Raw genomic sequence first — 26040 nt, 5'->3', positions numbered from 1 at the left:
ACACAAAAATCAGGTATAGCAGTAGCCTAATGAAAAGATGTGAAGAAATATTGAGATAGTGATTGCTAGAAGAATAGTCGGTACAACACATAATGATATGGGAGTCAGCGATGTAGAGTTGGTAGTTGAAGTCATGGTTATGGATGATATCCCTAAGAGAAAAGAGAAATGGGCTAAAAACAGAATCTTTTTTTTTTTCAAAAATTTTATTGGTTCTTTTTAGTTACACATAACATTAGGATTCATTTTGATATAATTATCAAAGCATAGAATATAATTTGCTCTAATTCAGTCCTTAGTACTTCCTCTTTCCTTCTCCTCCTCCCTCCACCTGTTCCCTTTCCTCCACTCTACTGAGATTTCTGCTATTTGTCTTTTTAAAGTAGTGCCTTGTGAATATACACAATGGGGAAATTCACTGTGGTATATTCACATATGTACACAGGAATGTTAGGTCAGATTCATTCCACTGTTCTTCCCTTATCCCATCTCTCACTCCCCAACCTCAAACCCGTTCCTCTACTCCACTGGTCTTCTATTTTGATGCAACTTTCCATCCCCCTTTCTTTTCATTTATTTGAAAATCAGAATCTTGAATAGCTAGTGACAGAAGAAGAGAAGGCTGTAGCAAAGGTGGAGTAAGAGTGGCCAAAGTTAGAGACAAGAACTCAAATGCAGGAATTCTCAACCTTGGTGCTATTGACATTTGAGGATAGATCATTCTTTCTGATAGTGACCTGTCCAGTGCATTGTAAGATGGTTAGCAGTATCCTAAAACAAGGTTCTACCCATACCATATGCTAGTTTCTTTCCCTACACCTCCCAGTTGTGATGACCAAAAATATCTTCAGAAGTTACCAAATTTCTTCTGGAAGGACAAGCCCCACCTTGGGAATAATTGGTCTATTTCTAATCCTCCATATCTGTTCCTTTTTTAATTGTCATCTCAGGAAATTTGATGCTCTCCACTTAGTGTATTTGTAAAATGAAATTATGTAGTCTTTATTTTTTGAAGAACATTTTCACAATCTTTTTACATCGATCTCTAAATATGCAAAACCAATGATATTAAAAGTTGAAATTAAGTTGTTCTACAGCTATAGTTTTACTAAATTAAGAGACATGTGCTCGCTGTGGGAAGTGACAGAAATTAAAGTTTATATCAAATCCAGGTGGGTCTGATTTATGATAAACATTTGACTTGAGGTAAAAATGGTCTCAAATCTGTTGCCACTAACCTGGACTATTTACACTACAACTAGATTTATTTAATTATTTTTATTGTGGTAAAATGTACTTAGCATAAATTTTAGTATTTTAACCATTTCTGAATATACAGGTTAGAAATGTTATGTACATTCATATGATTATATGACCAATCTCCAGAACTTTTTCATACTTATTAAACTCAAGTCTTCATCCCACCTATAGCTTCTGGTAATAATCATCATACTCACAACTATTTTTTTAATTTTTTAGTTGCAGTTGGACACAATACCTCTATTTTATTTATTTTTATGTGATGCTGAGGATCAAACCCAGGGCCTCACATGTGCTAGGCGAGCATTCTACCCCTGAGCCACAATTCCAGCCCCCGCTCACAACTATTTTTTAATTTGTTTCTTTCTGTTATATTAGAAAGGTGTACTAAAGGGCTGGGGTTGTAGCTCAGTGGTTGAGTGCTTGCCTCAGGTACGTGAGGCACTGGGGTCAATCCTCAGCACCAAAGGAAGGAAGGAAGGAAGGAAGGAAGAAAGAAAGATATTGCCTCCATCTGCAACTAAATTTTTTTTTTTTTTTTAAAAAGAAAGTTGAGGGCTGGGATTGTGGCTTAGAGGTAGAGCGCTCGCTTAGCATGTGCGGGGCCCTGGGTTCGATCCTCAGCACCACATATAAATAAATGAATGGAATAAAGGTATTGTGTCCAACTACAACTAAAAAAATAAATATTAAAAAAGAAAGGTGAACTAAAGCCTTTTCCTTCCACATTTCAAAATGAATATTTTCCTATATCTTCTCCAAGTTAAGCTTTCTTCCAACATCAGTGAACCAGCTGAATGTGAATCATGAGACCAGAAGAGGCACTGTTAGATTGAAGAAATATCAAGCCAGATGTGAGAAATGGTATGGACCCAAATTCCTTTCATAATTTATGGTGCTCAAAGGATGACAACAAAGAGCAAAACTAAACTCACTTCTGGGTAATAGTCACCTGTTTTCATTTAGTATTTTTTAAAATGAGAAATTGGCTAATTCATTATGATTTCTTTTGAAAATTAGCTTTTTATTTCAAGTGAATGGAGTTTTCTCTTATATATAAAAGATTTCTGTTTCTGTTCATTGATTTTTAAGTACAAATTTAAGGACAAGAATCATCAAGTTCCTGTAAAATTTTTCTAAAATAAAAAATAAGAATGCTTTGGAGGGAGACTGTATACAATTTTTGTTTTATTTTATTAAACCAAATTTCACTAGGAATATTTGAGAATACAAAGATATACAAAGAAGATAACAAAAGGCCCATGTTTCTCTGCCTGGATAACCTCTAAAAACATTCAAGAAAATAAATAAATTAAAGATATAAGGTTAGGAAAAACTAAATCTCTAAAGCTGATCATTATGATTGCTTTTTAAAAATAAAAGTATGAGGGGTATATGTGTGCATGCACATACACACTAATGTGAACTTCATCTACCTGTATATGTATTACCTTTTATTTCTCAAATCATAACAAATGTTGTTTTTAACTTAATGAAATAACTTGGCATTTTTCCTCACTTCTCAATATTTCTTTAATGGCTATATATAATACCATTGTGTGAATTTACCATATTTTTAAATTTAATTTTCCATGGACATCTGAGAACATTTAGGTTATTTCCAGTTTTTTTTTTTACTGAAAATCAATTCATGTACCATAAATTTCATCTTTATTATAGTACACAACTGAGTATTTTATTTATTTTTCATTTCTTTGAATATTTTCTTTTTAAAATTTTTAACTGTTGCATATTGATTATACAGAATAGTGGGTTTCATTGTTACATATTCAATTCATACATGAAACATCATTTGATCAATTTAACTCTCCAATACCTCCCCTTGCCCATCCCTCCCCCTGACCTCCTTATTTACCCTATTGAGGATTTATTTTCATGGGCTCCCATTTTCCCCTTTTTTTTCTGTCTAGCTTCCACATATGAAAGAAAACATGGCATTTATGTTTCTGAGTGACTTATTTCGCTGAACATAATTCCATCCAAATTTTCCTGAAAATGACATAATTTTATCCTTCTTTATGGCTGAGTAAAACTCCGTTGTGTATATACACCACATTTTCCTTATTCATATCTGCTGATGGACACCTACACTTGTTCCATAACTTGGCTATTATGAATTGTACTATTGTAAATGTGGGAGTGCATGTATCTCCAAAGCATGCTGTCTCTAATTCTTTTGGGTAGATGCTGAGGATGGTATAACTGTATCACGTGATAGTTCCATTTGTAGTTGGTTTGTGGTTGTTGTTTTGTCTCTGGTACTGGAAATTGAACAAAGGGTCACTTTAGTACTGAGCTGGATCCCCAGCCCCCGCCCCCTTTTTTGTGTGCTGCTGGGGATTGAACCCAGGGCATTGTGCATGTGAGGCAAGCACTCTACCAACTGAGCTAATATCCCCAGATCCCCAGTATCTTTTATTTTGAATCAGAGTCTCATAAGGTATTTAGTGAGTCTCACAAAGTTGCTGAGTCTGGCCTCAAACTTGAGGTTCTCCTGCCCAGTCACTGGAATTACAGCCATTTTTTAGTTGTTGTTGTTGTTGTTGTTTTGTGTATTTGTGTATGTGTGTGTATTGATACCAAGAATTGAACCCAAGGGCCTTAACCACTGAGCCACATCCCCAGCCCTTTTTTAAAAATATTTTTTAGTTGTGGATGGGCACAGTACCTTTATTTATTTATTTTTATTTGGTGCTGATGATCAAATTCAGTGCCTCACACATGTGAGGCAAGAGCTCTACCACTGAGCCACAACCCCAGCTCACATCCCCAGCCCATTTATTTATTTATAGATAGACAGCATGCCTTTATTTTATTTGTTTATTTTTTTATGCTGTGCTGAGAATTAAACCCAGTGCCTCACACATACAAGGCAAGCACTCTGCCACTGAGCTGTGCATGCAAGGCAAGCACTCTACCAACTGAACTATATCCCCACCCTGATACCTTTTTTAAAATTAGAGCTTTTCAGTTATACATACAAGTTGGGTTCATCCCAACAAGCACACACCAGCCCTTTTTATATTTAATTTTGAGACAGGGTCTCACTAAGTTGCTTAGAGACTTGCTAAGTTGTGGAGGCTGACTGTGAACTCCCAATCCTCCTGCTTCAGGCTCTCAAGCTTCTGGGATCACAGGCAATGCACTACCCTGCCATTTTTAAGTTTTTTGAGTAACCTCTGTACTGATTGCCATAGGGGCTGTACTAATTTATATCACCACCAGCACTGTACAAAGGTTCCCTTTCCCTCACATCCTGAACAACTGAGCATTTTAAAGTATATTTACCAGTTTGTGTATCCATCACCACTATTTAATCCTAGATTCCTAGAGAATCCTTGTCACCACCAATAAAGAAAAAAAGGTGATTGCCAAAAAAATTACTATGTAATCAACCACTCACAATACCCCAAGAGACCCAGGCCTTGGCAATACTAATAGGCTTGCTTTCTCTATGGATTTGTCCATTCTGGATTTTTCATATAAATAGAATCACACAATATATGGTCTAATATAATATATATACAAGGCTCATGATGTTATGAAGATCCAGATATCATGATGTAACAGCACTTCATTCCTTTTTGTTTTATTTTACTGTGGTGGAATATACATTATAAAATTTACCATCTTAACTGTTTTCAAGTGTACATTTCACTAGTATCTACACAGTTGTGCATCCATGTCCAGAACTTCTTTTAATTCTTGGATTTGAATACAGGGCCTCACGAATAGTAAGCAGGCACTGTATGCATGAGCTACAACCCTAGTCTCTGAACTTTTAATCTTGTAAAACTGAAACTTTATGCCCATTAAATGCATACTCCTCATTCTCCATCCCTTCTTCCCAGGCCTGAGCAACCACCATTCTACTGAGCAGTCAAAAAGTTTGACTGCTGTGCTAGAGTTGTTTCAATGGTAGAGTGCTTGCCTAGTATGCTGCAAGGTGATGGGTTCAGCCCCCTGTGCCACACAAAGAAAGTTGACTTTTGTAGGTAATCCATATTAGTAGAATCATAATGGTATTTGTCTTTTCATGTCTGGACTATTTCAGTTAGCATAATATCCTCAAGATTCATTCATTATTTGTATCATATCTCAAAATTTCCTTCCTTTTCAAAACTAAATATAATACAGAAGAAGGAAATGGAGAGACAGAATGGAGGGATGGGTAAGGGGAGGCAATGCAGAAATAATTCTTTTTAAAATCATGTACATATATAAATATATCACAGGGAATTTCACCTTTGTGCATAAGTAAAAAGAACTAATCAAATATAAATAAATAGATGTGTGAAAGGAAGTCTAGTAGAATACAGGAAGAAGAATGGAAGAGGAGAGAGAGGGACAGAAAACGGAGGCATCATGAAACAAGATCAAATTCCATGCAGGTGTGTGCTTGTTGGGATGAACCCAACTTGTATGTATAACTGAAAAGCTCTGATTTAAAAAAAAAAAAAAAGGTATCAGAGTGGGGATATAGCTCAATTGGTAGAGTGCTTGCCTTGCATGCACAAGGCCCTGGGTTCAATCCCCAGCACCTCACACACACACAAAAAGATATCAAGGAAAAAGTCAGCATAATCAAAAAATAAATAAATAAATAAAAAGGAGAACAATATACTAAAGAAAAAAACTAAATATATAATCATATTTTGTTTATTTCTTCATCCATTTGAAGATACTGTGTTGCTTCCACCTTTGGCTATTATGAATAATGCTATAATGCTGCAGTGAACATAGGTGCACAAATATTGACAGGATCTCTCTGAGTTGTTTAGGGCCTCACCTCCCTAGCCGCTGGGATTATAGGCTTGCACCACGGAGCCCACTTATGCAAGAGTTTATGTCTGGATTTTCTAATCTGTTGGTCTGTATATCTGTCTTAATGCCAGTATCACACTGTTTTGATTACTTAGCCTTGTAATAAGCTTTGAAATCAGGAAGTAGAGATGTCTAATTTTGTTCTTTTTCAAGATTGTTTGGTTATTTGGAGTCCCATATGAATTATATGATGGATTAATCTATTTCTACAAAAACTGCCCCTGGGATTTTAATAGGATTGCATTGAATCTGTAGATCACTTTTGATATTATTGACAGCTTAATGATATTAAGTTTTTAAAGACATGAGCATAGGATATCTTTCTATTTGTGTCTTTAATTTGTTTCAGCAAAATTTTGTAGTTTTCAAGCGTACGGCTTGTTTAAGTTAATTTCTAAGGTTTTTTTTTTTTGCTGCTTTTTTATGAGTGGTAAGAGTAGAATTTAGGTGTTGGGGTTATAGCTCAGTGGTAGAGCACTTGTCTTGCACGCATGAGGCACTGGATTCAATCATCAGCACCACATAAAAATAAATAAAATAAAGATATTGTGTCCATTCACAAATAAAAATATATTTTTTAAAAAAGAGTAGAATTCATTGAAAAATAAAACAAGAACAGAACTCTCACAGTGAGGAGAACTGATAGCAGGTTTTCCCTTTTTGATGCTATTTTAAATAGAATTATTTTGCTCATTTTTAAATTATTCAGTGTGTGGAAATACAATTGATTTTTGCATAATTTTGTTCCCTGTAATTTTGCTGATTTGTTACTTCTTTTTAAAATTGGTACCTTATAATTATACATAATAGTGGAATTTGTTGAGATATATTTATATATGCAGGTAACATAATCTGGATTGTTTCACTTAGCTTGTTGTTCTCTAGTTCTATTCACGTTCCTGCAAATGATGTAATTTTGTTTTTTAAAACCATAACATTGCTAACACTATCTCTCTGAAATCTATTTGACTGACAGAAGTTTCAAGTTCAGAGAGACGTGGCTATCACAACATTCCACTTCCTTTTTGAAAAATCCTCATTTTATTATTTATTTGTTTTTGCAGTACTGGGGATTGAAACTAGGGGAGCTCTACCACTGAGTTACATTTCAGGCCCTTTTTATCTTTTATTTTGAGACCAGGTCTGTCTAAATTGCTGAAGCTGGCTTTGAATTTGGGATCCCCCTTCCTCAACCTTCTGAGTAGCTGAGATTTAAAAAGTGTGTGCTACTATATCTGGCTGAAAAAGTCACATTTTATTTCAAAGACTAAATTAGAAGATAAAAAGAGAAATTGCTTCTGAAATGAAATAATTTATTTTACAGATTTTCATACAAGATAATAGGTTCATTCTTTACTTAGACTATGTAGACAATCTGAAGAAAATTAATTTAGGTTTTGGGAATTAAATAATCTGCCTTTCTTGACTCCAGCATTTAAAACATTTAATTTAGTTCCTTGTAGATAACATGTTTTTTTCCCCCACAACCATCTTCATTGATCTGTTCTTTCTGCCTGGAATACACTTCCTGCTTTTCTTCTACCAATTCTTATTTATTTGGTAAAATTGTTTAGTCACATCCTCCAGGAACCCTTCAGGAGTCCCTAATGGCCTAGGGGGTCTTTCCTTTGTGTCCTTTCAACACTGTATGCTTAGTTATTTCCATGACACTTAACATTTTATAGTCATTTGTTCTCTTGGACTAAACAGTAAGAGTCTTATGAATGAAAAATGTGTTTAATTTATTTCTTTATCCTCAGCATTTAATATTACCTAGCATACAGGACACTTAGTAAATTATTTATTTGAACAATAGAGACCATTTGAGTTATTATCACAATAAAGTTGTTAATCATACCTATACATTCAATTTTAGAATCCAGCCAACACTTTAGTAAAAAAAAAAAAAAACATTCAGGTAATTTGCATGTGCTAAATGTTTATTTGTTTTGCTGGAACCAAGAAAATGATGAGCAAAAATTCTCTTTTACCTCCAAATTCGACTCCTTTAACATCACCACCATGGTTATCTTATTCTCTCTCCTTTGCTTTCTCCTCAAACTGCAGAAGGAAGAGCTTGCCGTTTTCTATCTGGGAGGCGGGCAGCGGAGGGAACCGAGTTTGTCACAGAAGAGGAGGAGGGTCTACAGCCTTGCTAGTATTAAAAGGGAAAACTCTGCTCAAGCGCCAAAGCGCACAGCCAGAGAAAGGAAGGCGAGCAGGAAGTCATTTCACAAGCAGAGCTGAGCTGGCAAGGCAGCAAGACACACAGGGACTGAGACTGCTTAAGAATATCGCAGAAACTAGAGATTCAAGGTAACTACTCCATTGATCTCCTTGTTTTTCCTTTCCAGTAAACTGCTTCTGGAATTCAGGAGCTTCTGCATTTGAGCTGGGGATGCGCATGTCTCTGTTTGTCCTTTCTCTGTACGGAGAGAGGACTGCATGTTAAACCTGCTGATTGGAAAGCAGGCTACAGATCCAAAAATAGGGGAGGCTCTTTCTGCAGGGCAATTCTGAAAACTCAGATTGCCTTTTATCATTTGGTTAATTGAAAAGTAAAATTTTTGTTTGTTTTTAAGCACCTGGGTACTGGCATTTCATTTTTATGAGCGGGCTAAAAGCCATAAGTATAAACTAATTGGAAAAGGAAGGGAATGCTACTGAGGATTTTCTCCTGCAAGTAGAGGAAAAACTATTTCTTATTTCTTAAAGTTGTTTTCTCCTTTTGTTTACACTTCCAGTTCAGCTGTTATCTACTCTGATTTTTTGTATCTCTTAATTGAAGCAACAGAAAAGGTGGGAACCACATTTAAAATTGGTGGATTCATTTTATAAGTGAGTGTATATTTCAGACAAACTGGTCAGAGAGGGGAGAGAGAGAGAGAGGAACGGAGGGCAAAGAAGGAAGAGGAGGGAGAGGAGAAAAAAGGGAGAGAGGGGGAAGAGATTAAGACAGAAGGATTTCAGATTTAATAAAATTGGAAGTTGGTCATTTATAAATTGTCTGATTTCCTTAGAAAACTCTTTACATTTTCAGGAAGAAATCAGACATCTTAAGAGAGATAATACTACAGTTTGTTTTCATATATTTGACATTTTTTTCCTTTAGAAACAGTGGATCTTGGTTATAAGTACTACAATTAAGAAGATTATTTGACTGTAGAAAGGGAAGGATGAACTTGCTACTTTGCTCAGTGCCTTTGAAACATTGAAGTGTAAAGCTCAGTTCTTCTGGGCTTGCAGTATACAGCTGGGTTTAAGGACTTTTTATTTTTTTTCATCTGGTTTAAATCATTACTTTACACATTGTCTCATTTACTTCCTCCTTTACAGAGACTTTTATTTCTTTGATTTGCTGAGGCAAATAACCACAAATCCTTATCAACCTCTGATTTATACACAAGACCATAAATGAGACATTTCAAGATTCCTTAAAAAGCATTTGCCAAGCAAGCATTTCAAAAATTGATGGATGGTTAGATTTGAATGAATTGCTTTTTGCTTCCTTGGGAGCAAAACCAGTTGAACAGAAAATACTAAGAAAGGAAAAGGAAGAATATTAAAAGATTTTTATGTGCGAATTGCAAATACATGCAAACAAATAATAATGTTTCTATTTGGGAAGTATGCCCTTCTTGACTTCATGTTATGATAATATTCCAGGGGCTCTTTCGAATTAGACTTTTTTCATTAGTGAGGGAACTACCTCCATTTTTATTTCTTAAAAAAAAAAAAAAACTCTTCTCAGATTCTAGCTTTCAGTGTAAAATTTCTCAGAGAAAAATTATATTTGTGTTTGAAAACATATTTGTGATTGTACCAAAGAGAGGAAGCAGTTAAAAGTCCCATACAGCTCTAGGTTTAACTTTTCTTCTTCTGACTTCTTCCTCCAGAAACAAAGGCTGGGTCATTAGAATTCAGCTAAAAATTCTGTACTTAATGTAAGAGGCAAAATCTAATACCCAGCTTGACTCCTCAAATTGAATGTGACTCTCACTTATAGGATTTTAAACTACTAGTTGACCTGGGCAGAAGTCTCTTCAAAGCAACAAGAAAGAAAAGCAAATAATAAAATTTCACTACTGTTTTTCAAATGCTAATTTGTGCTATAAAATGATCTGCTTTATTGTAAAATGGGGAAAAGCATTTGGGACTTTTGTCATTTTTTTTTAAAGAGAGAGAGAGAATTTTTTTTTAATATTTCTTTTTTAGTTCTTGGCGGACACAACATCTTTGTTTGTATGTGGTGCTGAGGATCGAACCCAGGCCGCATGCATGCCAGGCGAGTAAGCTACGCTTGAGCCACATCCCCAACCCTTGTCATTGTTTTTGGAAGAAATAAATAAGACCTCTTTTGTATTCAGAAGCCTGCAAAATCTAATATATGTACATTTCTTGTTCTTAAATGTGTATTCAAAATGAATTTCTATAAATGGATTTCCTTTTTGTTTCCTTTTTTTTGATACTGAGGATTGAACCCAGGGTTGCTTAGCCACTGAGCCACATCCCCAGCCCTTTTTTGATATTTTTTTTAGAGACAGGGTCTCACTGAGTTGCTAAGTGCCTCGCTAAGTTGATAAGGCTGACTTTGAACTTGTGATCCTCCTGCCTCAGCCTTCTGAGCTGCTGGGATTATAGGCATGCACCACCGAACCAACTTCTAAATGGAATTCTACTCATATACTGTGGGATTGTGAAAATAATGTCACATTTTAGTGTGATTTAGTGTTACATTTGTTTGTTGGTGATTTACTCATCATTCAATAATTATTTACCACAGGCTTGCTAATCACCAGACTCTGCTGGGAATGCGGAAGTTTAAATTAAGATTACTTTGTGGGGCTGGGGTTGTGGCTCAGTAGTAGAGTGCTCGCCTAGCATGCATGAGGCTCTGGGTTCAATCCTCAGCACCACATAAATGTAAAATAAAGATATTATGTCCACCTAAAACTTAAAAATAAATTTTTAAAAATGTGCCCAGTTGCTTCTGACAATTAAGGTCTCTAGAATTACCAACATCTTAAAAAAAAAAAAAAGATTACTTTGTGGGCTGGGGCTATAGATCAGTGGCAGAGTGCTTGCCTGGCATGCATGAGGCACTGGGTTCGATCCTCAGCACCACATAAAAATAAAATAAAAGGTATTGTGTCCACCTACAACTAAAAAATAAATCTTTTAAAAAGATGACTTTATTGCCTTAGGCCCAAACAGATAAATAAATAAACAGTTCTAGTTCTAGTATGGGCTGATAAATTCTCCAATAGAGATACTTATAAACTGCAGTGATAATGAATATAAAAGAATGGGGTGAAAAGTTAGGATATTTCATTTTAGCAGGATTTCAGTGGATCACTATGAGACTTCTTTTGCCATAATCAATTCAGTGAAAAGCAATCTTTTATTGCTTTTCCTGAGACAAGCTAAGGAAACTAATGTAACCTACCATCTGTTAAGCATTTATGATATGCCAGGTGGTGTGTTAAGTACTTTATTTGCCTTAAATATAATTTTCTCATCTTATTAATTAGGGTATTTTATTGTATTCATTTTCTGGAAAGGAAATTGAGGCTCAGAGAAAAAAAAAAACAGTTTGCCTAAAATTACTCAGCTAGGGGCCAGGGATATATGAGTGCTTGCCTCACATTCTCAAGGCCCTGGGTTCAATCCCCATCCCCCATACAAAAAAATTACTCAGCTAGTAAATAGCAGACCTGGGATTCAATTCAGAACTGCCCAAAGCCACTATATTATATTATTTCACAAGGAGGGACCAGGAGCTTGGGGTGGTTAGAGTAAACAAGGCATTTCAAGCAGAAGGAATCATAAGTTTGAGGCATGTGAACATGAAAAAGTGGATGAGTTTGTGGAACTGACCTCATTACATTGTTACAAATAATTAATTGAGTGATCACATGAAAAGGGATCAGAAGAGAACTGGTATACAGTAAGTGCTTCGTAAATGTTAGCTATTTTTAGTATAGCTCATATATTACTACTATTACTGTTATGTTAAGGAGTAGAAAGCCATATGAGTTTTAAAAAAAAAATCCAAGATTTTCAAGTTTAATAAAAAAATAGGAGGAGGTTGACCTTATTTGGGACTTGAATTGGTCTTTGAAGTACAGGTGGATGTCAAGGAGAAGGAATAAGGTTTTACAGGGGTGGGGGAGATGTGAATAAAGACAAAAGACAAAACGGAAAAACTCACAACCTCCCCACAAATTTAAAGCAAACATCATTGACAATGATCAATGACCTTTATCTTTTTATTTTCTATGTGTAAAAAAGTCTTAGCAGATAATGATCAAAAGGGATCAGTATAGCATAGTAGTTAATAACATGGACACAGGAGTGCTATTGCTTGAATTTGGACATCAACAAAACTACTTATTAGACATATGTTGGACAAGGTTTTTTTTTGTTGTTGTTGTTTTAAATCAGGGATAAACTCATCAGATAAGAACAATACCTAGCACATAGTAAGTCCTATATAGTATTAGGAATTCTTGTAGATAGCTTTAAATTCCAAGGTAAGGGGTTTGAATTTGATGTATAGGCAAAGTGGAACCACCAGAGATTGTTAAACAGATATGACATGATAACAACTAATCTGATAGCAAAATTTTAAATATCTTGGTTTGGCTGTGTGTTAGCAGGAGAGAATAAATATGACTGGGTAGCAACCAGAGATGGACAGACCAAACTGGAGATTCTTATATGAGTGAGGAATAAGAATAGGAAGTAGCAATAATAAACTGTATGCAAGATATATCATAAAGAAATAATTTCTAGGTTAGTGAGAAATATGAATGAGAAGAATGAATAAATCAATAGCATGACTGAGGTTTCTGAATTTCAAATTCAGACTACTGAAAAAATTGTGGTACTACTGATGGGGTGAAAAGTCAGAAAACTTGACCTGTTTGGGCTGGAAACATGAAGAGAAATAATTAATAATAACTTACTTTTTGAAAAACACTTTGATGTACATGAGTGATTTTGAACATGCTGAATTCAAGGTGCTGCCAGGGCAGTCAGAAAATGTTGCTAATATAGAACTGAAGTTTAGGAAAGAGAAAGAGGTCAGGATTTGGAAATCATAGAGAACGTGTACAAGGGTGTACATTATATCAGGAAGTTGAAAGTAATCTGGGGAGAGTGAATGGTAAAATGTGGTGGGTGCACATTAGAAGCAGGTGCCACAATTAGAAACAGGAGATTAGATACAATCATAGAAACAAAAAGGGATCTGAGTAATATGGTGCTGATAATGAAAAAAAAGAACAAAATATATAATACAATAATATATATATCTAAAACCATAAAATCCATTTTGCAAGAATGCATATAAACAAAAAGATATATACTAAACTTATCAGAATGGTTGTCTGTGTTGGGGGCAGTGACAGAAATGGAAATAGAGTAAGAGAATAAAGTAAAAGAATTAAATGAGCATCATTGAGAGGGGGCCTTGCATGAACTGTGATAGCTTGCCATCATGAAATGAGGAATTATTATCGTCTGAAACATGTGCATTTAGAAGGACATTAGGAATCATTGCAAAGCCAAATCATGCACTATTTTTTCTATGTTGTCATCCTCAAGCTTAGTTAATTAGTAAAAGGTCACGCTTTTGCTTGAGTTTCTTGATATGTACAATGTGTATGTGTGGAAAAAATGTTTGCTTATAAACAGAATGGGGACATCCTGTGAATCCTTACTTAAAACCAATTTGTTTTGCTTTTGCAGATCAATATGGCCATGCCAGAAAAATCCAGTTGTACCAAACCAAGTGAGGATTTCAGTCATTTCCCTCAGATTATTGAACTCAATGTCGGTGGTCAAGTGTACATCACTCGCTATCCTACTTTGATCAGCATTCCTGGTTCCCTGCTCTGGGAAATGTTCAGTGAAAAGAATCTTTGTTCCTTGACCCAGGACAACAAAGGGAGGTTTTTCATAGATCGAGATGGTTTTCTCTTTCGTTACGTACTAGACTACATGAGGGACCGGCAAGTAGTGCTTCCTGACCACTTTCCAGAGCACGGTCGGCTCCAGAGAGAAGCAGAATACTTCAGGTTGCCAGAACTGGTCAAGATGTTGGCTCCTAAAATGAATAAGCTCAACTCAGTTGGCAATGACCTATGCCAAAATGACCTAGAAGAGCTATCTCCCAGTATTGACACCATGTTTAATCCCTCTTCAAGTAGTATTGTCCATATTAGTGGCCCTGATAACCCTCTAGCTCTGACAACAGGTGCTGGTTCTCATCTCAAAAAGGCAGGCTTCATCACTATTGGCTATCGAGGCTCTTATACTCTGGGTCGGGACAGCCAAACAGATGCCAAATTCCGCCGTGTGGCCCGAATCATGGTGTGTGGTAAGATCTCCTTGGCCAAAGAAGTGTTTGGAGATACTCTGAATGAAAGCAGAGACCCTGACCGTCCTCCTGAGAGATACACTTCTCGATACTATCTCAAATTCACTTTTCTGGAACAAGCCTTTGACAGACTAGCTGATGCTGGCTTCCACATGGTAGCATGCAACTCCACTGGCACCTGCACTGTCACACATGACCAAACAGATGACAAGATCTGGACCTCTTACACTGAATATGTTTTCTACCGTGAGTGACACTAAAAAAACAAACAAAAAAAAAATCACCTGGAAAATACAAACCGAAAAGTCAACTCTCTTTCCTCTCTCTGTTCCAGTGTCAACTATCACCTTTAGAAATAGACACATTACTTTTAGGCCTTGAGTCCTCCGTCTAATCATGGACAATGTCACTCCCGTCACTGTAACCAGTTGAACCTTATTTGGCATTTTCTTCTTACACATCATGCCATTTTATCTGGCTTCCAACCTGCCTTGGGTTGTATATTTGGATACCTTCTGAGGGAAAGTATTAAATGTGAATAGGCATGTCTATTCGCATCGCTATAGATAGTAGAAATGAATTTGTTGGGTGAATACAGATAGAGTCACAAAATTTAGTTAGTTGAGAAATGCTGAGCCATGGTTTCCAAACTTTCTTAGCACCCCACCAAAGTGTGGATATGCTTACATGACTTATTATCTGTATTCATCTAGGTAAAGGTATTTTTCATTCTGAGCTAGAGATTGCTATAGTAATTATTAATATGCTATTTTTTCTTTTTGCAGTAGTGGGATTGAATTCAGATCTTGCATGCATGCTAGGCAAGGCTTTTACCACTGAGCTACATCACCAGCCCAGGAATATGCTTTTTAAAAAGTAAACACACACAGTTGCTATTATTTTACCAGGCTCAGTGGAAGAAGTTGACAAGGGTCCTCCAAAAGTTTCATAGAAAGATCAACCAATTCTCAAACTATCAATTGCTCTTAACAGAATGTGGGTGAAAAGAGCCAGGTGTGGTAGTACATGCCTATAATTTCAGCTACTCAGGAGACTAATGCAGGAGGATTACAGTTTTGAGAATATCCTGGACAACTTATCAAGGCCCTGTCTAAAAAGGCCTGAGGATGTAGCTCAGTGCTTACCTAGCATGTGTAAGGCCCTGGGTTAAAAAAAAAAAAGGTGGGTGAAGAAAACAATTTCTTAAGTGATTATTTTCAAGAATAAAAGGCTTGGCACTGAAATTCATTTTACCTGAGAAAAATAGGATGAGTACCATGGCTATTACACAGGTATAAGCAGATATGCCATTTTAAAACACTGCCCCCAAATACCTGTTTTATTAATTAGCATTGAAATGCAACAGTATGTAGATAGGGGAAGGGTAAGAAAAGAATTTGTTTTATGTAAATATATATATGTGTTAATTTGGTTTTCACTGGTCAAATAGTTGGATGTATTTGTCAGCTGTTAACTTGTTTTTTTCTTGACTAGCTGAAGTGAGTATGTATGTTTTTATCTGGGAGTGGGAATGGGAGAAGGTAGAAGATGAAGAGGAAAAAAGAGAACTAAAAAAAACAATAAATCAAAATTCATCTTCTGAAGCCTCTACTGATAACTTTTTATTATACAGGTTGAAAGTAAACACCCTCATACAAAAACATCAGGGAATTGAGACAAATGATTGGCTTGCTGGAGATGATGAGACAAGTCAAGAAAAAGAAACTTTGAGGGCCACTTTAGAAGATCTTTATCACTATTTTGAATAGCTTTATAACACCCCAGTGATCAAATATCCTTCTCTTCCTTTATTCTTTGCTTTTTTGTCCCAACATCAGCCTCTATTTGTGCTTGTTACTTTTCCAATGATTTTCTAGTCAGGTTTCTTGGATTGCAAGGAACTAAAACCCATTTAAAAGTGTATGCATGCATCAGGGGTGTGATTGGGTGGGCATTTTAAAGATCTGCTTGCCTTATAGAGTCCAATAACAGGAAATTAAGTCCAATTGAGTTTCAAAGGCCTGGGGAGGTGTTAAGAACTGTTCTCTCTTGTCTTTCAGAAGCTACATAGCTCTTCTTTCATCATATCCAGAATCTATTAGTTCCATATTTCTCCTTCCACACAGATCACCTTCTTTTCCTCAGCTTGTACCTGGCCTAAACAGTCATGTCATCTCTTATGTGAACATGAATTATTAGCCATTGTTTCCATAGTTAACTTTATTGTTGTTGTTTTTTTTTTTTTCTGGTACCAGGAGTGTTTCACTGCAGAGCCACATTCCCAGCCCTAGCGTTTTCATTTTTTTAAAAACAGGAAGCAGGCTTCTAAAATATAAGATTATGGAAATGGAGGAAAGGCATTCAAGTGCTGGTCAGCCCTAAACATGGCAAAGGTCTGAGACTCAGAAGAAAGTCAATTGAAGTGGAAAAAGTGTTAAATCATCCATGTGGGGAAAACTTGCAATATCATCAATGTTAGCTTATGAAACTTATTTTATATATCCATTTTTTTAAAAAAATATTATCATTGGTTCTATATCTTCAAAGTAGTTTTAGGAATTTGCATTAGTTTGAAGAAAAAAAAACACCAAAAACCCAGGTGACATTATTATGTGTTACTTCACCAAAGTAGCAGTTATCTTTTTAACATAAATTTTCTATAACTTATTGTTTTACGGTAGTGGAGTTCAAACTTTGGCTAATGAAAATTTTAAAAGAAAAAATTCTTACTGGGATTTCTGTTATATTAAAAAAAAAGTAAAGAACAGGCCACTCAGCTAATATCCAATGTCTTATATTTATCTGGGAATCATAAGGTTCTATGGTTCAAACCATAAGCATGGTTTAAGAACTAATTGTTTTGAAGTCAAACAGATTAGTGCTCTAAGAGGACAGAGGACAGAGGTGAGGAATTTTAGACAATGTACAGAATCAGTTTAATGAGAAACTTGTGAAAATCCCTAATTTTAATTTCCCTCCATGGAAGAGAACTTGGCTATTGAAGAAGTTGTTAGTGTTTCAAGGAGAAAAATCGGCTTTACAACCATTAATTTGACCTAATATCTAATTTTTAGTTGATACCAATTTATACATGGCAGACATAGTCTTGGGTATTTACTTGTGTTATTTTTGAGAGAGAGAGAGAGAGAGAGAGAGAGAGAGAATTTTTTAATATTTATTTTTTAGTTTTCAGCGAACACAACATCTTTGTTTGTATGTGGTGCTGAGGATCGAACCTGGGCCGCACGGATGCCAGGCGAGCATGTTACCGCTTGAGCCACATCCCCAGCCCAACTTGTGTTATTTAATTCCCAAAAGTTATCCTGAGAAATTGGTACTGTTACACCAGTTAGTTTGAGAAAAACTTTTTTTTGGTACGGGGGATTGAACCCAGGTACACTTAACCACTGAGCAACATTCCCAGCCCATTTTATTTTTTTATTATGAGACAGGGCCTTGCTAAGTTGCTTAGAGCCTTGTTAATTTGCTGAGGCTGACCTTGAACTTGCAATCCTCCTGTCTCAGCCTCCTGAACTGCTGGAAGTATAGGTATGATCCACTAAGCCTGGCAATGTGTATATTTTAAGAACAGAAAAGTTATCGAGAGATAAGTAGCAGTCTCTTAATTCAGGTTCTTTTGTAGAACCTGAATCTAAGGGAGCTATAATTAATCATGTAATTAATCATTTATCTACTGTTTCAAAAAAATCCATCAAGTACCTAACAAACCACCCCCTAGAGCAGACCAGTACCTCCTGACCCACTCCTAAAACTTCTAGTACTTTTTGTTAATAAGGTGAACCAGTTAGTAATGACCTGTTTTGGAAATATGATTAAAGTTCTCTCTCCCACAGACTATAGGCCCCACATCTTGCATATCATTTTACCTCTAATGCCTGGCACATGATAGGTGATCAAAATATATTTGTTTCATAAATGAATAATTGATCACCTTCCTAATGAATGAGAGTTATGCATCAGGACTGGGGGTTACGTGGTAAGAAAGGCAATACATTAAATACATGGTACACACTGATGATGTCCTATGCTTAGTAATACCTGATTCTGGATCTAAACTGATGTAGGGATCAATATGGTTTGAATACCTTTCTCTGTGCTGAACATAAATTAAGATAGAAGGTACACAAACCATGCACTAATCAAACATAGGGTGTGGAATTTCTCTAACAGTAAAAAAAACAACCCCAAAATAAAAACTACTAGAAACTTTAGGGACAAGGTGAGAACCAAATACAAATTTGTATGTAACAATTATGTGGAGAATCTTAAATCTGATCTCACTATGGCTTATATACTTCTATTTTTAAAGAATAGTTAAATTAATTTGTGGCTCAGATTAGTTTTCATTTGTTGAAATTTTAAAAGAAAGCATGTGGGGGCTGGGGCTGAGGATCAGAGTTAAAGCACTTGACAAGCATGAGGCACTGGGTTTGATCCTCAGCACCACATAAATATGAAATATATTGTGTCCACCTAAAGCTAAAAAATAAATATTAAAAAAAGAAGGCATGTGGCAAAGTTAGGGTGTTACTAAGAAAATCCTGCAGGCTGCTAAGTTACCTTGGTGAATTCCTTACAGTTAAGATCTGGCCCTGAGCCTAGTTAGCTCAGAAACATGTTTATTCACAGTAGACAAGCTCAAAAGGGGCTGATTTTACCCATTATTCTACCTGTGAAAACCTCTGTGCATTAAATTATTAATTTATAATAATATATAACTTGTCAGACCATAGGATTGTATTCAACAAAGGGTGCATTGTGTCATTTAGTCATATATATATATGTAAAACAAGATTATAATGGTTGTTTATATATTGCTTTTTGCAGTAGTTTTTAAATTTTAAGAAAATTAGAACTTTTCTGTAATAAAATTTGCAAATATTTTCCCTGAAAAAAAAACAAAAAATTATAATACCAAGATTGCTTGGTTAGCCTAGAATCAGAACTTGGAGTCAGGGTTTGCTGTGACTTAGAAGTTACTATATCTTTAAACTGACTGTGTATAGCTCTGATCTGACCACTGTGTGTGAATCTCATAACATCTCTCAGAGGGCCTTCTTATTTCCTACTCTATACATAGTCTGATTCCCAGAGGCTAATTCTTAATCAACACACAATTCTGGATGTGCAATCCTGGAATTGTGAGAGTCCTGTGAATGCTATAGGTAGGCAAGATTGTTTCTGCAACTCATTTTATAGGGTACAAAGTGATTATGGAAGTGACATATGTGAGAATGAAAAGAATACCTAGGCTGGTTCACAGCATTGTCAAATATCTGCCCAACTTGCCTTTCCAATGTTATGCCAGATTCCTGGGACCCCAATAGACCTCCAGGAGCCGAATCCAATGCAATCACACAAGACTCTTTATTGCAAGCTTGAGCCTGGACTCACAACCATCCCCAATGCAGTGGTCCCAGGGAGTGAGTCCCGGTCCTTTATTCAGTGAGATTATTCCATACTTCGGGAAAATCAAACATTCCATTGTTAGACCAGAATGCAAGAAAAGACCACTGACTCCAATTAAAATCAAATTAAAGCAAGCTTATTATTTTCACTGGCCCAGCTGCTTCTCCCCACCAAAACCTCGGGAACAAGACAGCAGCCGCAGCTTTCCTGCAGCCCAGCTTTATAGCCCAGAAAGTTACACAAAGAGGGGTTACAGATAACAGAACTCTGACGAGCATCACACAAATGGTAGTTTACATTTATTTTGCTGGCCCCAACATCAGAATTTATGAGGATCATTAGAGCCTCAGAGAGGGTCGTCGTCTGGCCAGGGAAGGCCAAGATTTGTGAGGCGTCACTAAAGTTTCAGAGAGGGCTGCTATCTGGTCAGAGAGCCAGGCATGGGTGAGTTCAAGGCACGGGCAGGCATTCCAAGCAGGTTCAGAATTTGCAGTAATTTATAGTAAAGCCGAAATTATCTTTTCATGGCTTTGTGGCGAGATGGCTCCCAATTTTAAGAAAAGATCAGGTTGGGTCTATCATCCATACCTCGGGAAAATCATTCCATACCTTGGGAAAATCAAACAACAACTCTTAACATTGATTAGCACATTCAATGGTGGGAACAAGTTTGGTAGGGGTGATTGGTTAGTACAAGAGGGGGATTCATTTGAACTGATTGGTTTAGGCCACGAGGGGTGTACATGCTAAACTACATGGTTTCCTAACATGTTATCAACCACCATAAACTACTTGGGGGTCATCTGGCATTCCAGGTATTTTCCCTGTCTCATGCTGATTGGAGATTGCTAGGGGGGTTGTTATGGGTCCTCACCTAGCCTAACCGAGTCAGGGACACCTGGCGCCACAGACCTCTCCTGTTATTTACAGACAAACAACTCAGTAGGGTGGGTATGTGCTTAGGAGTGCTCTGTGGGTTTTTCCAAGGACAAGGGTCACGCCCCCTTCCTTAGGACAGGCTTTGAGGTAGAAGCTGCTATTATTTATTTATTTTTAAAAATGGAATCACATCAGTTTCTCACTAAGAGATAGGAAGGCAGGTTTAGTACAAGTGGGTCAAAGACTTTCTTGAATGGATAAGATTCTTCCATCATAGTTTCAAAAGTTCAGCCTGAGGATGGATTTGAAACGTGAAGAGAGGAAGGAAGGAAGGAAAATAGGGAGCAAGGACATATTTTGAATTTGTATTGTATTTTAGACACTGCTAAATGATTTTAAGAGATTACTCAACTTAATCTCTATAATAAAGTTTTGTGGAAGGTATTATTTTATTTTTATGGGTAAGGAAATGAACATCCTGAGAGGTTAAATAAAATAATCATACAGTTAGTATTCATGTTGCCAAAAGCTCAGTCCTTGTCCCTGATGCCAACCTAATAACAAGGACACAGTTTTGAGAAAAAGGAAAAAGGTTTATTGATTTGCTAGTAAAGGAAAAACACTGGGAACTACCATCCCAAAGGCTGTCTATGATTCTGCCCATAAGCAGGAATAGGAGGTTTTTAAAGAGCTAATTTAGGGCTGGGGATGTGGCTCAAGTGGTAGCGTGCTCGCCTGGCATGCAGTGAGGCACTGGGTTCAATTCTCAGCACCACATAAAAATAAAATAAAGATATTGTGTCAACCTGAAACTAAAAAATAAATATTTAAGAAAAATAAATAAAGAGGTGACTCAGAGAAAATGAGATCAGGAAGGAGAAGATCAGGGAGAAGTTTAGGGAAGAAGATTGGGGAAAAGAAAAAAAATGTAAGTTTCAAAGCCACGAGGGATATAGTCAAAGCATCAAGCGAACCCCTGTTACATTCATATAATTAGGATTCAATCCCAAGCCCTTCCAACCTCAGAATACACATTTTTCATATTATACTTGAATATATTGGGTGGACACTAAAAGGAAGGGAGTTGAAGCCCAGATATAAACATAGTTCAAAGTTTGTTTCAGTCTGTAACTGAGTATGAGATTTATAGTATGGCTTAACTCTGTGTCCCTCTGGTTGAGTTTTGACTTAAGGACTGGATTATTTAGGGTTTACCAGTAATTTCGTTTTTTTCTTTTTTTCTTTATTTCTTACATACATGACCATAGTGGAGTGCATTACATTCATAATTATCCATTCACAGTACAATTTTTTGTAACTCTGAAAATCTCTTATTTGGAAGGAAACTTGGACTGGGTAGGAGGCAATATGTACCATATCAGAGTCATATCTTGGTGTGAAGGAATCTCAGAACATTGTGATAAATTTAAGCCCCACTGCCAAATACTCAAAATCTCTTATACAGTGACCCTCTGGTAATAAAGACAGAATAGTACTATTTTGGGAAAAATGTAAGAATTTGTAAGAAAAACCACAATTATAGTTGGAAGTTAACTTAGAGAGGATCTCACCCAAGTCCCTTAATTCACGGGGCGGAAAATTATTCCCAGGAAGGAGAGAGTTAAGGAAGATAGTAGTAAAGTTGGGTCTAGAATCTAGATTTTGAGCTCACCCAGTTCTATCCTAACTTTCCATTATATTGCAAACCCTATTCAAAATTGTAGGAAGAATGACATAGTATAGAACAATGAAATGACAGACTACTCTTCCTTGGAAAATACATTTATATTTTTACAGATACAACTAATTTTCTTCACACACATTAGTATTCCAATAATTGGAACTGTTTAAAAAATGGAATAGACTATCTGTAAGGTGGTGTAAATTATATTATTAGAAATGTTGGGCTGGGGTTGTGGCTCAGTGGTGGAGTACTTGCCTAGCATGTGTGAGGCCCTGGGTTTGATTCTCAGTACCACATAAAGATAAATAAATAAAATAAAGGTCCATTGACAACTAAAAAAATATTTTAAAAAAGGAAATTTTAAGAATATATTAGATTACCAGTTGCTGAGAGTAATTAAAGAAAATTCAAGTAAAGTAGAGGGAAGGGAAGGTGTGGGGAGGGAGAAGGAGAAGGAAAGGGGAGGGACCAGGAACTGAGTGAGAGGAAATTATATCCTATGATTTTTTTATGCAAAATGAATCCTAATGTTATGTATAAATAAAAAGAACAAATAAAAAATCTAATCAATGACCTTCCTGATCTTTAAATATAGCCTTTTGGGAGTGGGATTAATTTTCAGGTTCACAGAAAAACTCAATGGAAAGTACAATTCCCTTGCATCCCTTCCCTCCACACACATAGCTTCTTCCACCATCAATGTCCTAAACCAGAATGGTTTGTACCAGCGTTGACTCATCATTATCATTTGAAGTCCATTGTCTACATTAGGGTTAAAGTACTTTTTATGGATTGTCAAATGTTTAGTGACATGCATCCACACTGTAGTGTCATACAGAATAGTTTCACTGCCCTAAAAATTCCCCCATGCTTGGGGCTGGGGATGTGGCTCAAGCGGTAACATGCTCACCTGGCATGTGCGGGGTACTGGGTTTGATCCTCAGCACCACATAAAAATAAAATAAAGATGTTGTATCCACTGAAAACTGAAAAATAAATATTAAAAATTCTCTCTATCTCTTCTTTCTTTCTCTCTCTCTCTTAAAAAAAAATTCCCTGGTGCTTCACATATTCATCCATCATCCCTTAAGCCTTTGGAAACCACCAATCTTTTAAACATCAACATCTCCATATTTTTGCTTTTTATGAATGTCAGAGTTGGGCTCATAAGCATAAACTTTTTTCAGGTTGGTTTCTTTACTGATATGCACTTATTGTTCCTCCATGTCTTTTCATGGCTTGATAGTTCATTTCTTTTTAATCTTTCCAATATTGAGACAAGGATCCTCAATAATTGTAGGACTCCACCAATAGAAATTTTCTGACCTACCCTTTTCTCCTTCTATAGTCCTACATTTTGAATTGTTTACAGAATATCTCCTTTTTTTTTAAGAGAGAGTGAGAGAGGGGGAGAGAGAGAGAGAGAGAGAGAGAGAGAGAGAGAGAGAGAGAGAGAGAGAGAGAGAATTTTTAATATTTATTTTTTAGTTCTCGGCGGACACAACATCTTTGTTTGTCTGTGGTGCTGAGGATCGAACCCAGGCCGCACGCACACCAGGCGAGCACGCTACCGCTCGAGCCACATCCCCAGCCCCCAGAATATCTCCTTGATCTACCAATACCTCAAACTCAACATATTCAAATCCAAACTTAAAATCTTTGTACTACAATCCTCTCTCCTACCCCCAAGTGAGGATTTTTTACTTTCAATTTACTATACCAGTTATTGACATAAATCTCCTGAAGTTCTTTTTGATTTCTTCCTCTTCCCTTGCCATCTGCAGCTAACAAATCAGCAATTTTTGCTGATTCTATTTGTGGAAAGCCTCTTTTTATTTCTTTCTTTCCATGATCATTGCCAATATTTCTAGTTCAGAGATTTTGGTGTGGATTGTTATTACAGTACTGTTACCTCTTTTTTTTTTTTTTTTTTTTTTTTTACTGTTTCCTGCTTCTCTCCTAACCCTCACTCTTTAATTCTCCCTTTAGACTGCACTAAGAAGAGTCTTCCTAAAATCTCACTTTTGTATGTGATCTTCCTGCTCTCCAAATATTTAGTACATAATTTCTTAAAGTTGTTTTATATTATCCTATGGACTATAGACCCACATTTTGTTTGTTTATATTCTTGCTGCTGTATGATCTCCGCTATATTGCTATTTCTATCCTGACTCTCTCTTTTTAAATTCAGTAGTTGTATTTATTATAACTGGATAATCAAAATTTGGGGAAACATTTATATCTCAGCAAGATTTTTGTGCCTGACACACAGCAGGCCATAAAATGGTTCAAGTTTGTACTTTCCTGTTCCCCAGATCAAGGCAACAGTCAAGGAAGGAAGAAACCATCATCACTTAGCATAGCCTGATTTTTTAATTGTACTAAAATATTCCTAGCATAATATTAATTTATTAACTATTCATAAGCATATAATTCATTGGCAAATACTTTCACAATGGTGTGTATCCATCACCACTCTCTATATCTGTGTTAGCTTTTTGTCCCTTTGACAAAATACTTGTGAGAACCATCTTAAAGGAGGAAAGATTTATTTAAGTTTTGAAATGGCTCAGAGGTTTCAGTCCATGGTCGCTTTATTCTGTTAGTTTGAACCCATGGTGAGGTAGAACATCACGACAGGGGACATATGATGAAGCAAGTTTCTCACCTTATGGTGTCCAGAAGGGAGGACCCCAGTGACCCATGTCTTCCAACTAGGCCTCTTCTACTAATAGCACCACTAGCTGGAAGCCAAGCCTTTAATACATGAGCCTTTGGGGGACATTGCATATCCATACTATAATAGTACCTGACACTTTTCATCATCCTTAACAGAAACTCTGCCTGTTAGACAATCAATCTTCTTTCTTTTCTTTCCTCCCTCCATGGTAATCTAATAGTGTTCTAATTCATTTTTATGAATTTGCTTATTCTAGGTACATCATATAAGTGCAATCATACAACATTTTTATTGGATTATTTCACTAAGCATAATATTTTCAATGTTGTAGTATATATAAAATTTCATTCACTTTTATGACTTTTATTCCCATTTATAACATTCTGTTTCATATATATGGCACATTCTGTCTACCCATTCTCCTGTTGATGGACAGAGTTATTTTCTTCATTTTTTGTTATTATTAGTAATGATACTATAAACATTGGAACATTGCTGTACAGATGTTTGAGTTCCTGCTTTCAATTCATTTGGATATGTACCTTAGAGTGGAATTTATGGGTCATATGGTAGCTCTATGTTTCACCTTTTCAGAAGCAGCCAAACTGTTTTCCAAAGTGACTGCACTATTTCGTATTTTTACCAACAATGCACAAGAGTCCAATTTCTCCATGTTCTCCTTACACTCATTATTTTCTTCTTTAAATTTATTTTTATTATAATATACATCCTACTAGGTGTGAAGTAACATTTTGGTTTTGATTTGCATTTCCTAAAGGATTAATGATGCTGAGCATTTTTTCATTTGCTTATTGCCTATTTGTATATTATCTTTTTTAAAAAGAAAATAATTTTATAGTCCATTTTGTAGTACATTTA

At 36.1% G+C, this 26040-nt stretch overlaps 1 protein-coding gene across 1 annotated transcript; it reads left to right on the top strand.

Annotated features, from left to right (window-relative positions):
• Positions 1–8331: 8331 nt before the first annotated feature.
• LOC143638871 (BTB/POZ domain-containing protein KCTD16-like) lies at positions 8332–14841 on the top strand. Its single transcript, XM_077106826.1, has 2 exons — positions 8332–8421; positions 13858–14841. Exon 2 carries the CDS (start codon positions 13864–13866, stop codon positions 14740–14742), a length of 879 nt encoding a protein of 292 aa, XP_076962941.1. The 5' UTR covers positions 8332–8421; positions 13858–13863; the 3' UTR covers positions 14743–14841.
• The last annotated feature ends 11199 nt before the right edge of the window (positions 14842–26040 follow it).

The sequence above is a fragment of the Callospermophilus lateralis genome, chromosome X (assembly GCF_048772815.1).
Source record: "Callospermophilus lateralis isolate mCalLat2 chromosome X, mCalLat2.hap1, whole genome shotgun sequence".
NCBI lineage: Eukaryota > Metazoa > Chordata > Mammalia > Rodentia > Sciuridae > Callospermophilus > Callospermophilus lateralis.
This window is presented reverse-complemented; position numbering and strand designations above follow the sequence as displayed.